This window comes from Fopius arisanus, unplaced genomic scaffold (assembly GCF_000806365.1).
Source record: "Fopius arisanus strain USDA-PBARC FA_bdor unplaced genomic scaffold, ASM80636v1 scaffold00092, whole genome shotgun sequence".
Lineage (NCBI taxonomy): Eukaryota > Metazoa > Arthropoda > Insecta > Hymenoptera > Braconidae > Fopius > Fopius arisanus.
The window spans coordinates 269,970-284,007 of record NW_011887831.1 but is presented as its reverse complement, the minus strand read 5'-3'; the positions used below and the strand labels follow the sequence as shown (position 1 = coordinate 284,007).

At 40.0% G+C, this 14,038-nt stretch overlaps 1 protein-coding gene across 1 annotated transcript in view; it reads left to right on the top strand.

The window, feature by feature from the left end:
* Positions 1-10,493: 10,493 nt before the first annotated feature.
* Ser (Serrate) overlaps positions 10,494-14,038 on the top strand; it is a 43,276-nt gene continuing 39,731 nt past the window's right edge. Inside the window, exon 1 of the mRNA XM_011311762.1 lies at positions 10,494-11,715. Coding sequence (XP_011310064.1) covers positions 11,668-11,715 — 48 coding nt within the window. The 5' untranslated portion in view covers positions 10,494-11,667. The remainder of the gene's footprint in view (positions 11,716-14,038) is intronic.

Here is a 14,038-nt window from a genome sequence, read left to right as displayed (position 1 = left end):
CAGTAAAAATCAAAAATATGAAAAAAATGAAACCCAAAAAATTACTACCACTAAATCAAGACGTAATTTATTCTACCTGTTCCCAACAATCATCGAAATATTCCAAGCGAAAATCCCCGGATTCTCTGTAAGCAACCCCATTAAGCTCCCTCCCCCCTAAGGCCCAATAATTAAAAGAAACACCAGAATGCAAGATTGTAACCGAGATGAGAAACAAAGAAAGGCCCCTAAAAAAGCGAAACACAGTCGAAAAAAAGGCCCAGGCCGGAGGCCCGAACTGGGGTGGCAATGGGGCCCAGTTGAGAGGGGGCGGGAGGGCTGTGACGGTTCGGGGGACCTGGGGGAGGACAAGGGGAGGACGGCGGGGCCTGACGATGGTCAAGAGGGGGACCAGGGGGGGCCAGGGGGGCGCTTGATGGTGGATCGAGGGGTGGGGAGAATGAGGAGTAGCGACAAAGTGAGAAAGAATCGAAGAAGGATGGACTACTGGACGCGAAGGATGAAACTATATGGAAGCAAAAACAGAAAACCAGTCTCTGGCTCAAGGCTGGCATACCCATCGTGTGTGAGGTACCTGCTATTTCTCTCCTCACCTCACCTCACCTGGTGCATTCAAGGGGCTCACGCAGGCAAGAGGGTATCTCAAGAGGACTCATTCTCCTCGTTTCTCCCTCCGTTCAACTTCTCTTATAACATCGCACCGTGGTTTATATCGCCCGACGAGAGTCGTTTCACGCAAATTCACCAGGTAACCGCCTTCTCCGAGGTGGCGCGAGTCCTTTGACTGTGTAAAATCCGTGACGCTCGCGTTGCTCGCTTGCTCTTGGATTCTATTGTTTTTTATGTCAGATATCCAATCAATAATTGTTGATTTTTATTTATAAATAATTAATTAATAGGGACTATTATTATTTTTATTAATGCATGTTGCAGAAATAATTGATAATTCAAGTGGGCAAATGTCGGAGAGGATTGATGGAAAAAATTCTAAGAGGAAAAAATGATGATGATGATGTCAATTGGAGAAATGTACAGAGGGATGAGGTGCGTTATTGGAACTTGTGCATTTATTTGAAGTGAGCTAGGTGATGGTGTGTGTAGATGGTTGGAGCGTGATCTCTCATGGTGGCACGTATCCTCGCCTCCTGGATCTCTCTCTCTTCATAATACACCCTGTAACAGCTAGTTCCCCCTACCCCGTGTCCTTTCGTGCCTCTTCCATGGCTGCCTTCAGGCCCTTTCGTTCACCCAGAGCCGCGGGCCCCGCGTGATTCCCCAACGACCACCCCGACGCCACTAACATCATCATTCCTCCCTTTCCTTTTATTCATTCTTTATTTATTTATTTTTCTCTCTCTTTCGGAATTGTCGAGTCCTCTCATGCCATCATTGCACGGCGGGTGCATGTGTCTGGATTGATTAGATGTCTCATTAGAGGATTTTCGGGTTCATTTTTATTGAAAGAAATAAATGACCCAACGGATTCTAATGATTTGAATTAATGGGGAATTATTTCCGAAGATGAAACAATATGAGAAAAAAATTTTTAATTTTTCAATTTCGGTGAATAGCTCCTCGATTTTCATGCTCTCCTGATACTTTTTTGGAAATTTTGAATTGTTCAATTTCAGTGAATAGCTCCTCGATTTTCATGCTCCCCTGATACTTTTTTGAAAATTTTAAATTTTTCAATTTCAGTGAATAAACTCATAAACCACTAGGACACGAGATATGTGGAATAATCGGTGTGCGTTTTCTCTCCCTTCCCCCGTCATTGTAATCGTTGAATAATTGAATCCACACACGAGTCACACACATAACACACGTAAACCCCTGGTTATTTATAATGTTGCCGGGAGCAATACTGGGGCATAAATGCATCGGGGACTGCATTCATAAGATCCCGGGGCATTAAAATCGCCTGAGAGTCACCAATAGCGCAAGAGGGATAGGACAGGTCTCGTTTTACCACAGAGGAAGGCCTCTGGCGACCTCGTTCGAGAGGCCTTATTCAAAAAAATTGGCGGGAGAGAGAGAGAGGGAGAGGCACGATGGCAGCTCGTGTGATCGGGCCCCCGGGGCCCTTCTCTATCCCCTTGATATGCCTTCTGCTACTGCTCTTACACACCAACTACTTCACAATGTACGCCAACACGACAACGTGGGATGTTATGGACGACGTGATCTCTTTTATTATTTTCCTTGCCTTTTTTTTTCAATATTTTTTTCGTTCTCTTCGGGGGACTCATTCGATCCTTCTCGATTCGATGGACGCGGGTGGACAAGTGCGCATGCCCCCGGGCGAACGTCAGACGTCGGGCACTTCCGGATCCCGCCCCCATGGAATAATTATAAAAAAATGATGAAATAAATATTTTTTAGGAGTCAATTGAAAAATAAATTGAATATAATTTTAGAGATGGGTAATAATGAATCCTTTTTAAATTATATATTTTAAATGAGTCTCGATTAATTGAGAATTGAAAGCGAGAGCGAGATGATAAATCGAGGATTGGATCGATTAATTATTTCTATTTATGCAAATGATATTTTCTTCTCACATGGATTCAATCATTAAACCACAAGAGCTATTTTTCCTTGGGTTTTTGCTGAGAATTCCAGCCCCAGTCGGCTCGGGTTTTCTAATCTATCTATTCCGATGGGTACTAAACTACTTTATACCGTGACTGCAACGCTAGGAACTCGTAAATAAACGTGCCACTGGTCATTCCATCCTGCGGGTGCATTAAATATACCGATCGCTAACGAGTCGAAATCGCGATCGAGTGATTCTCGCATTTATCGAGTGATTATTGACGGTTTCACCGTATTCTTAGAAATTTTATTTATTCATTACATTTTTTCACCTAGCCACCAGCGATCCACGTCATTCACAAATTCATTAATTCATTGCGATCAAAAAAAAAAATTAATTCAACTGATATTTCACGTGAAATTATTCGGAAGAAAATGAAAGTGATTTGCTCCGATAAAAATAAAGCGTCGGAGAAATTTTTTAAGTGAAAAAAAAATTTTTAAATGCGAATAAAAAATATTTAATTTGATGAATGCCTGATTTTTAATTTGAAATCGTAAAAATTTGATGGAAATAATGAACATGAGGTTTTTCATTATCGGAACCGCGCCTATTCACTTGATTATTATCAATACGACAGTCATTGGCACGTCGTACCCGACTCCACCCCTCCCCATCATCGATAATCACTTAATTCGTGCTTTAAAAACCATTGACGACGCCCTCTAACACCAGACCGATGATTGTTGGGAATTAAATGAGTCGTTAAACGGTCTCACTGTCGGCAATAGTCAATATTCACATTGCTTTATTTATTGCTGTCATTACGGAAAGTAGACGTGTAATTAGCCGAGTAATACGTACTGAGTACCACGGGCTGCTGGGATTTCAAGTTATTGCAGGTGCACAACCTATTCCGTTCCATTAAAAATTTTCAAAATTAAACATCTATTTTTTCCCTCGACAATAACAATTTTCCAAAATTTATCATTTTTTCTATTTCTTATGTTTCATTGGATTGTTTATTTATTTTCAATTTCAAATTTTGTTATTAATTTTTTGGTTTGAATTATCAATTTTTTTTTGGGATTGAAAATTATTGCTCTTCCTTTTTTAAAAATAAAAGTAGGAGTTAGTTATAATTTTGAATTGCAAATGTTTAGATGTGTAGAGGTGAATTTGAATTTTTTGAAGCAATAAAAATGGCTTTTGTGATTTTATTTCAGTGTTTTTTGCTAATTTGGGTTTATTTCTTTGGAATTATCTCCCTCATTTTCTCTCGTACATCAGAAGCCGTCCGGAGTTACGAGAAGAGTGGCCCTTCTCAGTGCAAAAACGAGCCGTAAAATTGTTGCTCATGTACTGAGGGTACAGGAGCACTTGAGTTGGTGGAAAAAATTGTAACGCGTAATTTCAATGGTGGCTACCCGAGTTAAGATCCTCTCACGCTCCCGTTTGTTTCGTTATTTAGCACTGGGCTTTTTCCGACTATTTTGTTTCAATTTCGCTGAGAGGAGAATGTTAAACTCGTTATTTATGGGTTCGACGACTGATTAGAGAGCGTTTCGCCAATGAACATGCAGGTGTTTTTATCATTTCTGTGGACTCTGTATTTTTTTAAAGAAAATTATTCAATTTCTAGTTATTTTCCCTTGATGTTCCACATTTTCATTGTTTTACGTCTGCAGCTTTCGATTTATCCCCTTCCCCCTAAAAACACTATTCAATGTAAAACGAAATATCAAAAGCCATTTTTTTTTTGGTGATTTTTTCTGTTGGATCGATCATAAAAAAAAATTTCGCGTTCAAATGAATTTCTGACTTTAATTTAATTTTTGTTTTTATTGTTATATAAAAAAATTAATGTAAATAGGAAAAGTTTAACTTCCGGAGAAAAATGAAAAAAATTGTGATATTTGAGAAAAATGGCGACTCGACTGATGAATTTTTCCAGACATGATCGATTTTTCATCGATAAAATCGATACTCCCGGGATTGTCGCGACGATAATACCTTTCAGTCTCGATTCCCCTCCACCCTCCGTAATACAACGATACAGTGGATTTTTCTTATGCGACTGTTGAGACAGAACGCAGAAACGTGTACACATTCCATCGTTCGAACGTGAAGGCAAGAAAAACACCGGGTGACTTCCGCTCAATGGAAGGCACAACAACTGTAGTTGTTACCAATGAAAAGAGGGGAAACACTAAATCAGATGTATCACGCATATCAAATGTCTCAAGGATGTCTGTCAATAAGTCGTCTTGATTTTCTCCATCGTATTAAATTCAAATGCCCTCGGTAAATCATGAAAAAGATTTATTCATCAGATTGTCAAGATTCCACATCGGTTTTTCTTCTTCACCGCATGACATCATTTTTGGATCATTTTCTCAAAAGGGAATGACATTTATCACCTCCACATTTTATCCAGACTCCATCAAGACACGTGACGGTGGGCGTGGGCTACTCAAGTGTGCAGTCACCGACTGCGCAGCTTCCGTTGCATTTTTCGTGACCCGAGATTCACCCGAAATCCTCAAATCCCTCCCAAAAATCTGCATTACGCATTTCCCGAGGATCGCCAAGAATTTATTATTTTTTTTCGTTACGAAATCGTGACGCTTTTTCGTTGCACCCGTCAATCCGAGTATATGTTGGTGAAATTTGATATGATATGGATGGGACCACCTCGGCAAAAGCAATTACAATCACCCAGCGAATTTTTCTCGTCTCCCTTTGAAGAGTTGTCGCATTGCTCGACAGGAGTGGGGGGCAAAATGAAACGCTCTTGATGCCCATCACGTGGCAGCGTTTTGCGTTGATACCTGCAGAAGGCCCACCGGGATATGTATTCCTGTTCAACCCACCCCCCCCCCTTCCCCCTCCTGCCGCGATTACTTTTATTTGTTGTGAACCGATTCTTCCTCCTTCGGACGAACCTTCAATGGACGTCGTAAAACCCACACGTACCCCACACTGTCGTGCGCCACTTGTACTCCCTGTATTAATGGATTTTTCTTTTCATTTTAAATACCCTTTTTTTTTTCATCGCCTCTTTTATTCCGCGGCATTTTTTTTTATCTCCACCGCCCTCGCCACTCGCAACCGGTAAATGAGCTTTTAATTTTTTCACTGCGCCAGTTTTGCAAGACATTATTGCATTTTTTTTTCATCAGGAATTTTACTCGGGTATTAATTGTAACTGTTTTTTCGGATCGATTAATCTCATGAAGGAAAAAATATTAGTATTATATTATATTTATTATTATTGGTTTTTGATTTTAATAGAATAATTTTTCCACTGAAAATTCATCATTTAAGTTGCAAATTTATGGAAATTGATGAATAATTCTTCATTGATGAAATAAATTATATGATAATATTGGAGTCATCATATTTTTATTAATAATTAAATTATAATAATGTAATAATAATAATAATATTTGCAAATCGGTGAAAACCATATAGTGACAATAAAATTCCTGTCGAATGAGGGGATCCGGTTGTCGCTGAAAGACCGCAAGAAATTCCTGCAATTTAATGGAATTCTCTGATTGGTACTTGATATATCCCTCTCCCCCCCCCTCCCCCTGCATCGTCATTGAGAAAATATCGAATATACCACTCACGTAGCAAAGAGCCATTTATAAAGAATCGAGATTTGCTGGTTCTTCCAGGTAAAAATTCAAGCGACTGTAATCCTCGGAATATTGATAATAAATAATGCGTTTTATGCAACAAGTGCAAGCGAGGGGGAATGAAATAGAAAGTCAGGGGAAATCTACTCTGAAAATCAATGATTTCATCCATTAGAGATAAAAAATTATTCAATCCAATTTAACAAATTTCGTAATTTCGAGATGATGAAATATTATTTTCATCATTTGATTTTCAATTTCACTCCCTCTCCCTTTTTAAACAAATCCGAATAATTTCCATGTTAATTTAATTATCATTAATTTGTAAACATCTGTAAATACATTTTTGAATAAATAAAAAATTTCTATTAATTTTTAAAATGTGATTTGAAAAATCTGTGGGGGATTTGTAAACAAAAAAAATAGACGAGATTATAAATAATTAATGATAACAAAATAATAATCCGAAAAAGCATAAATAACCAGAATTTTTATAGGCCGGGGTTAATTAGTGTCAGTGAAAAAAAGATAACTAAAAAAATGGGAACGATAAGACCTCTGGAGGATCAAGACACGCCACAGGTATCCCTTCGGATGTATAGTAACAACGTGCCAGAGATACAGAACCCCGCAATTACACTGGAATAATCCTTTGGCACGAGATCCAAGTAAGAATTCGAGTGAGGACGGAACAAAGAATTTAAGAAAAAAAAAAACACGCGTCTTATCTAATCGCCTCGCTATTGGATCCGCCGTCCAAACGAAAACGGTCATTACGCCTTTTTAACATCTTCTCCTGAAAAATATATCCAATACATACATGTATATATATAAATATAATATCGATGAATTAAACATATTTTTATTCATTTGAAAATTAATGAATTGTATTTTTTGTGAAATTTATATTTTTATAAAATTATTATAAAAGATTCGATCGGTATTTGAAATATTCCATTTTCAAACGGAATTTATTTTTTTTTTTATTTACACAAGTGATTATTTATGTGACTAGAATGGAATTAGAGACAGGATAAAAAAAGGCGGTTTAATTTGCAATAAAAATCCCACCGGTTATCAAGATATTTCGTATTTTAATTGTTCACGGTTTAATTAGGAAGAATCTTGGGGTTTAGGCTAGTGAGATCATCACTTGTCGTGGCCGAATGTCCGATGAAAAAAACGAAACACAAACACTCAATTTCCCAGATAAACATCGCGGGTTATCCCTCAGTCTGGCAATCCGATAATTGACAGGTGACCAACATCTCTCTGGAAAAAAAAAAAAAAAGAGATACCCCAGGAGTGATCTCTCACCCTCGCTAAACGGTTTCGAGCTACGGGTAATATCCGAAAAATCATTCATCCAGGTAAAGACTCAGGTATAAAAGCCACCTGTTAAATATACCGGGGGCCCACGTACCCAAAACGTCTGTCTGTGGGACAGAATTTTTCACTCTCTCACACCACCGCAAACTCGTTCTGCTCTGTCCCACCCCAGACTCGTTAATATCTTGGTCTGACTCCCAATATATCAAGACGGCATCTACGGTGACATCTTGATGGTCTCATGAGAGTCAGCAAAACGGCATTTTTACTCGGGACTGTTTAAATGACGATTTTTCATCGCTAGTTCCGTTGTCGTTTCCCTTTGTTGGAATTATTCATCCGTCGGTGACAGGAAAAAGAAAAAAAAAAGTGGGGGAGAAAAAAAAATAGTTCAGCCCCATGAGGCCTAATCGGGCCTTATCTACGATTTTTTGAGAGTGGAAAAATATTTTTTTTGTTATATTTTTTAATCATAATTTTTCATAATTCCAAATTATATTTTTAATTATCATTTTAATTATATTTACCTCAAAGATGATGAAAAATTCAGACGGGAAAATTTTTTTTTACCCCGATGTATTTTCAACCCCCGAATCCAGTGAATTGTGGACGTGCCCTCCCCTCCACCAGCGCAACATCCGTTTGGCTTTTCGTTGCACGCGTTTCTCCAGTCACTGCTCTTGGTGAAAATTAAACAAATATAATCCTGGAGATATTCACTTGGTTCTGACTCACCGACTCGTGAAATACGCGATGTCAGGAATGTCCGGTATCCCATCACCCCGGAAAAACCGAGATTTCCCGTGTTGTACCAAACGAATGTGTGCGCTCGTCGGAGCGTGACTGCCGGACAACGTTGTTTCGGGCTTATCCCAGCATTAATCTACTAGCAGCAGTGAGATGTGCCTCAGCACAGCCTGTCGAAACCGCGAGCTCGTCGTTCGACCGCGTAACGCATATCTTCCTTTTTATTTTAGACGAGAAAAAGAAATAAAAAAAAAAATAACAACAACGCATTCTTCCTCCTCTACCTTTCCCCACCGACTTTACTACTCGTCTCTTCAATTTCTCTTTGGGTTTGTGCTGACCTCGCTCGCCGACCCATGGAGAATTCCAGGGGAGAGTACAAAGTGAAATTGAAGAGGAATTAGAAACCTCCAGGGAAGAGTACACCAAAAAAACAGGTACTTATTCTAGTCGATTGTCGACTTGAGTCAAGTGGGAAGAATCAACTTGAATTGACCCATAAAATTAACTTGAAATTTGATTCAAGGCAATTGTTGATTCCACCGATTTCGATTTGCGGTTTGATCCGAGTGAAAAAGTGATTAATTAAAAAAAAAACAATTTCGAGTGAACATCAATTTAAATCAAGTAGAAAAATTGACCTGAATCCAGCCGCCGAAATTTGAAATTTACCCCGAAATTCTGGGTGCACCCTATACTAGCCCCCCAATAAACAAACTGATGTGTCAAGTCTTTCTGAAAACCCCCGCCTATTTCAACCTCAAAAACCGCCCCCCACTTGTTTACAGCAAACCTATCAGCAGACCAGTAATTTCAAACCTATTGGCATCTAACTACTGCAAAACCCCAAAAAATCCCCCCAAGGAACACGAAAAAGCCCCCAGGAGGCACCTCCGGCGTTGCCAACTTGTACAGCCTACCGGTCTAGCGCGTGTACACGCTGGTAAACTTGCCTGCATGGTCCCGCGGTAATAAGAGAAAATAAGTAAAAACCCCTCGAAGGTATAAGAGCTCGCAGAAGCCCCCTCCCCCTAGGCCCCCCGTCACCCTGGGCCGAAGAGAGGAGAGACACTGGGGCGGTCCCAGCGACGTGAAAGAGAAGGAGAAAGATATGTTTAATGGTATGAGAAAGGTGGAATGAGACAAGGGAGGAGGTGAACCTGTTCCCGAGGGAGTTCCTTGACCCTTGGCGCAGGGGGGGGACAGGAGGGGGGGCTCTTGTACTCTCTTGCCTCCGGGTAAACCTCTTCGGGGCAATCTTCTCCTCCGGCTCCTGCTCCGGAGACCAGTGCTACCTCCAGCCTCCCCTTCTCCTTTCTCTCACCAGCTAAACCCCCACCCACCCCCCTCCGACCCCCTCCCGCCAATCTACTTCTGTGTTTGCTGCTGACTCCTTTGAGAGCTGTGCGAGAGCCACAGGACGCGAACAGAGTAGCGAACGCTTGTAAGATCTTTTCGTTACGATTGCTGGTTAGGGTGGGGATGTGATGATACCATGAGTAGAACGGATTTCACCTGACAATAGGTGCGGGGCGTGGGATATTGGTGGGTCCGGGATTGATCAGAATTGTTCTGGTCAATTGGCTTCTCCTATTTATTGTTAGAATTTTTATGGTCATTGTCAGGGCTGATAATGTGATGAAAATAACGAACAGCTTATAAATCATAATTGTGTAGCCCCCCGGACCCCAAAAATAAAATTAAAAAATGATTTTTAAAAATCAATAAAATAAACAATCCGCACAAAATCCCAACATTCCCAAAAAAAAATTCAGAATCATCACCTCCCCCAATCCCCAAACCGTGAAATCAATCTAATTCAACCCCGCCCCCCTAACCCCCCAACCGTATCATCGCCACAATGATGACTCCCCTAAACGCCGTCGCCCTGAGAGAGCGAAAGCAAAGGCTTCGCCACGGAGACTCGCGAGTCCCAGAGGGCACAGGGGTCCCCGCCACCCCTCGACCCCCCCTCCAGGGTACTGACTCCCTCTCTCCGAGCCGCTCCCCGCTAGCTCAACTCGGTCTCCATCTCTCGAGATGAAACGAGGATGAAAAAAGAAAAAAGCCCATCCCGTTGGGGGACGCGGGGGGGCCAGTGAGCCTCACCGGCGCGAGGAGGGGCGGGCGGGCCGGCAATCGCCGTAGAACGGGCCGCAGTAGAAATAGCGGAGTGGGGGGTGAAGCCTGGAGGCCGGCCTGCGGCTGCGACTCAGTCTCCCCGGAGCAACCGACTCACGTGTACCCAAAGGTGCTGCGTCCCGTGATTATTGTGTGCCTTTTGTATACACCAGTGATCTGCACAATAAATAATAATTAAACAAATCAATTGGATTTATAACAAGTGATATTAAATCAGTGAAATACCGGTGGATTTTTAAAAGTGTTATTTTTAACGAGTGGTGGGGGATTTTTCGAGTGAGTGCACTAGGTACCTGGGGTATCCTTTGCCTCAGTCCCTGCGGCAAGGACGCACACAGGGGGAAAGGGATAACTCCGAGGGTCCAGGTGGGCCATATTTTATTGTTTTCCGTTGTTTATTATTTCACGAGGATTTCTACATCGACATTGTTGTGAGTGGGGAGTGAGGGGATACAGTGAAATCGAGCAACTCCCTGGGGGTGAGGGCTGGGAGATTGTCAGCCAATTTTATTTATTTTTTTTTTATTTACTCATTTGTTTTTTTTTTTGCACGGATATTTGTCGTGGGAGCAGACTAGTTCCTCCATGCATTCACACCAAGTCGCACATCGGATTATTTATTTGTCAGTGAGGGGGGTAATGGAAAATTGAGACGAAATTGAGAGAGTATTGAGATAAAATTGACAGTCCAGTGAGTGCGGACATTCCAGGCTTCACCAATTCCAAACCAAAACATTCGTCATCAAAACAAACTGCTCTACCGGGAAATACTCTCTCAAGGCATAGCCACTGTTTGTGTTTGGGGTTTATAAAACTAGGACAAGTGATATTTCTAGTGAGACCCTTTGTTTTTCTCACGATACAACACAATTGACACTTTTCTTCCCCCAGTTATTTGAGTAACGAGAAAATAAGTGCTCTTAACTCCGACAATAACACGCCGGCACATTGTGTTCTGCTTCTGGTGTGGATTTATTTATTTATTTATCCTGGTGTGGAACCTTTGACGAAGAGCAAATCATCGGAATTTAATGTGAGATAGTGGATTTATAATTCGATTCGAGGAGTTCCGCCACCTGACGGATTTCACGTGCAGTGGCCCGTTATTCTTTTGTTTTTTTGGGGGTGTCAGTGTGGTGACGAGTGGATTTGGATGTGGATTTCCGTGATTTATCCGGGATTTCTGTGTGTGACCAAGGGAGTGAGGGTTAACTCGGTTGACGTGGTGATACTTGGGATGCGGTAGTCCGGGGACTCCGGAGGGAAGCCATGAGGGCGGCCGCCGCCTACGTCCTGTTCTTTGCACACCTCATACAGGTAAGTTCTACATTTAATCATTGATAAATTATTTGGAGGAAGATAATCTCGGAATTTTGCATCGATATCTCTATTTTTACGGGAGGTAGACACATTTCTGTGATAGGATGATGGAAATCAGAAATTGGCAGGAATCAGATTTTTTTATTTTGAAACAGAGGTTAAACCCTAGGGAAATTAATAAGCAGACGAATTCATTTGTTTTTTGTTCATGAATTCTTTTTCTTGATAGTGGGGGCACTTATTTGTCATTAAATTAAATTAACAAAAATCATTTCAATCATCGAGATGTGTAATTACAAGAATTATCGATAAATATGAGAGAATAAAAATCATAACTCATGAATTCGAATTAACAAATATAATTAAAGTTCTCAATGAGTTCTAAAAATGAAGTACCGCCGTGGGAAAACAAAGACCCCAGACAAATGAATTTGTCGTCATATGAAATTAACAGAAATCATAAAGAAATCTTAAAAATACTTTAAGACTGCAGTAAAATGAAAACAAATAATTGAATCTCTCTTAAAATAATGAAATAATAACGTGGGAAACGAAAAATGCGAGACAACTGAATCTGAAAGGAGATTGTCATCAATAATTTAGCTCGGTAAATTTGAAAAATGATATAAAAATGTGGGAAAAATCGTGGAGACCCGTAAATTTCAACCATTCGAATTCCCACCTCGTTTATAAAACATTACATTGATCGATATCACAAGTATCTTCACCCGTTGCTTCTTCCTCGTTACATTATCCAGGCATCACACGGAAACTTTCACCTCCAATTTTTTTTATTTCGCGATGGCTTTTCGCCGAGACCTGTGGGATGCATTGCCAATAAAATTAACGAGCTGTCGACGTTGTCAAACGTACCGGTTGAAAGAAAAAAAAAAGCAGTATATAAGAAGATAAAAGCCATAAAAAAAAGGGTAGAGAAAACCACCTGAAGATCCGGGGAGCACTATTGGGAGCTATTGAGATAATAACGACGTTTTACTCGCCTGTTTATTCTTGGATTATTCCTCATTTTTTATGGCCAAGAGTTTTCTGGTCCTCTGTCTCCTCTTTTCTCGTATTTGGTGGTGAATTTTTTTTTTCTTCTGCTTCTTTTTTTTATTTTCAACTTTTTCTTTGGGGTTATGGGAGTGTAAACGAGTTTCGAGGAACTCTGCGGCTTTTGCTGCCTGTTACACGTTTCAAACTCGTGTGTTATTAAAGCCCTCTTTCAATTACAAGACACCAAGTGGTCGTTTCTAACGGATGAACAATCGGAATTACATGTAGCTCGGGCTTTTATGGATTTGATCGGGTTTTTATTTTTATTTTTTCATTTATTTTTGAATTTTTTTTCCTCGGGTGAACATCGAAAATCGAGTTGGTCGACTGTTTTAATTGCCCTGGGGCTGATTTTTGCGGATTGGGATTTTTACTGTCTCGTGTTTATTTTAATTAGTGTGAATTTATTTATTTTGAAAAACGGCAGTTGGGAGGAAAAAATTGGTCAGATTATTGTTTAAAAAAATTTTAAATCGCTCAAATAATTGTGAATTTTTTATTCAGTAAATAAATGGTGAATACTGAATTAGGTTTTTCAATTACGAGACAATTACGGTTTTTCAATTACGTTTTTCAATTCAATCAAATGAAATTCTCGATTTTTGAATCGCAAAATTGACAAAAATTCATTATTCATTTATTATTATATCGGTTTTTTGATGACGAATCGAGTGAGAATTAGGAAAAGAAGTCAGTGTCTTGTTTACGCAACATTAACATCTCCATTACATAATCCCCGATAAATCGATGGAACAATGCACCTCGAAATAATCCTCCCACCGGAATAAGCGAGTCATTCACGAGATCCTGGGGCTCGTGTCTTCAGGTTTAATTAAGAGGGATTTAACGGTGAATATCAGGGAAAATGTGAGACGTATGGTGGTCTTTTCAGTATTGAATAGTCTCTTCAAAGTCCGCGTGGGTTCCACGGACTTTTCTCAATATACCATCATGAGATATTTCCAAGTCTTCACGGTAGTTCTAAACGATCATTAAGCTTGAAATTACTAAAATTATTAACGCTTCCAATACAAAATCTTCGGCTCGCAGGATCAAATTGATTTCGCATTATTTTTCATCCCATTTCCGGTCGATCGTGAAATTAATATCCCAAATGCAGGGATAATTTTTTTAAACAATAAAGTCATTGAAATGAGAACAAAAAATATCAACGATTTCCCATGAATTCCCTGAAAAAAATAATCAATTATCCATTTCCGGACAAGTCTGTAGACTCGGAGTTGCGAAAGTACAATCGGTCTAG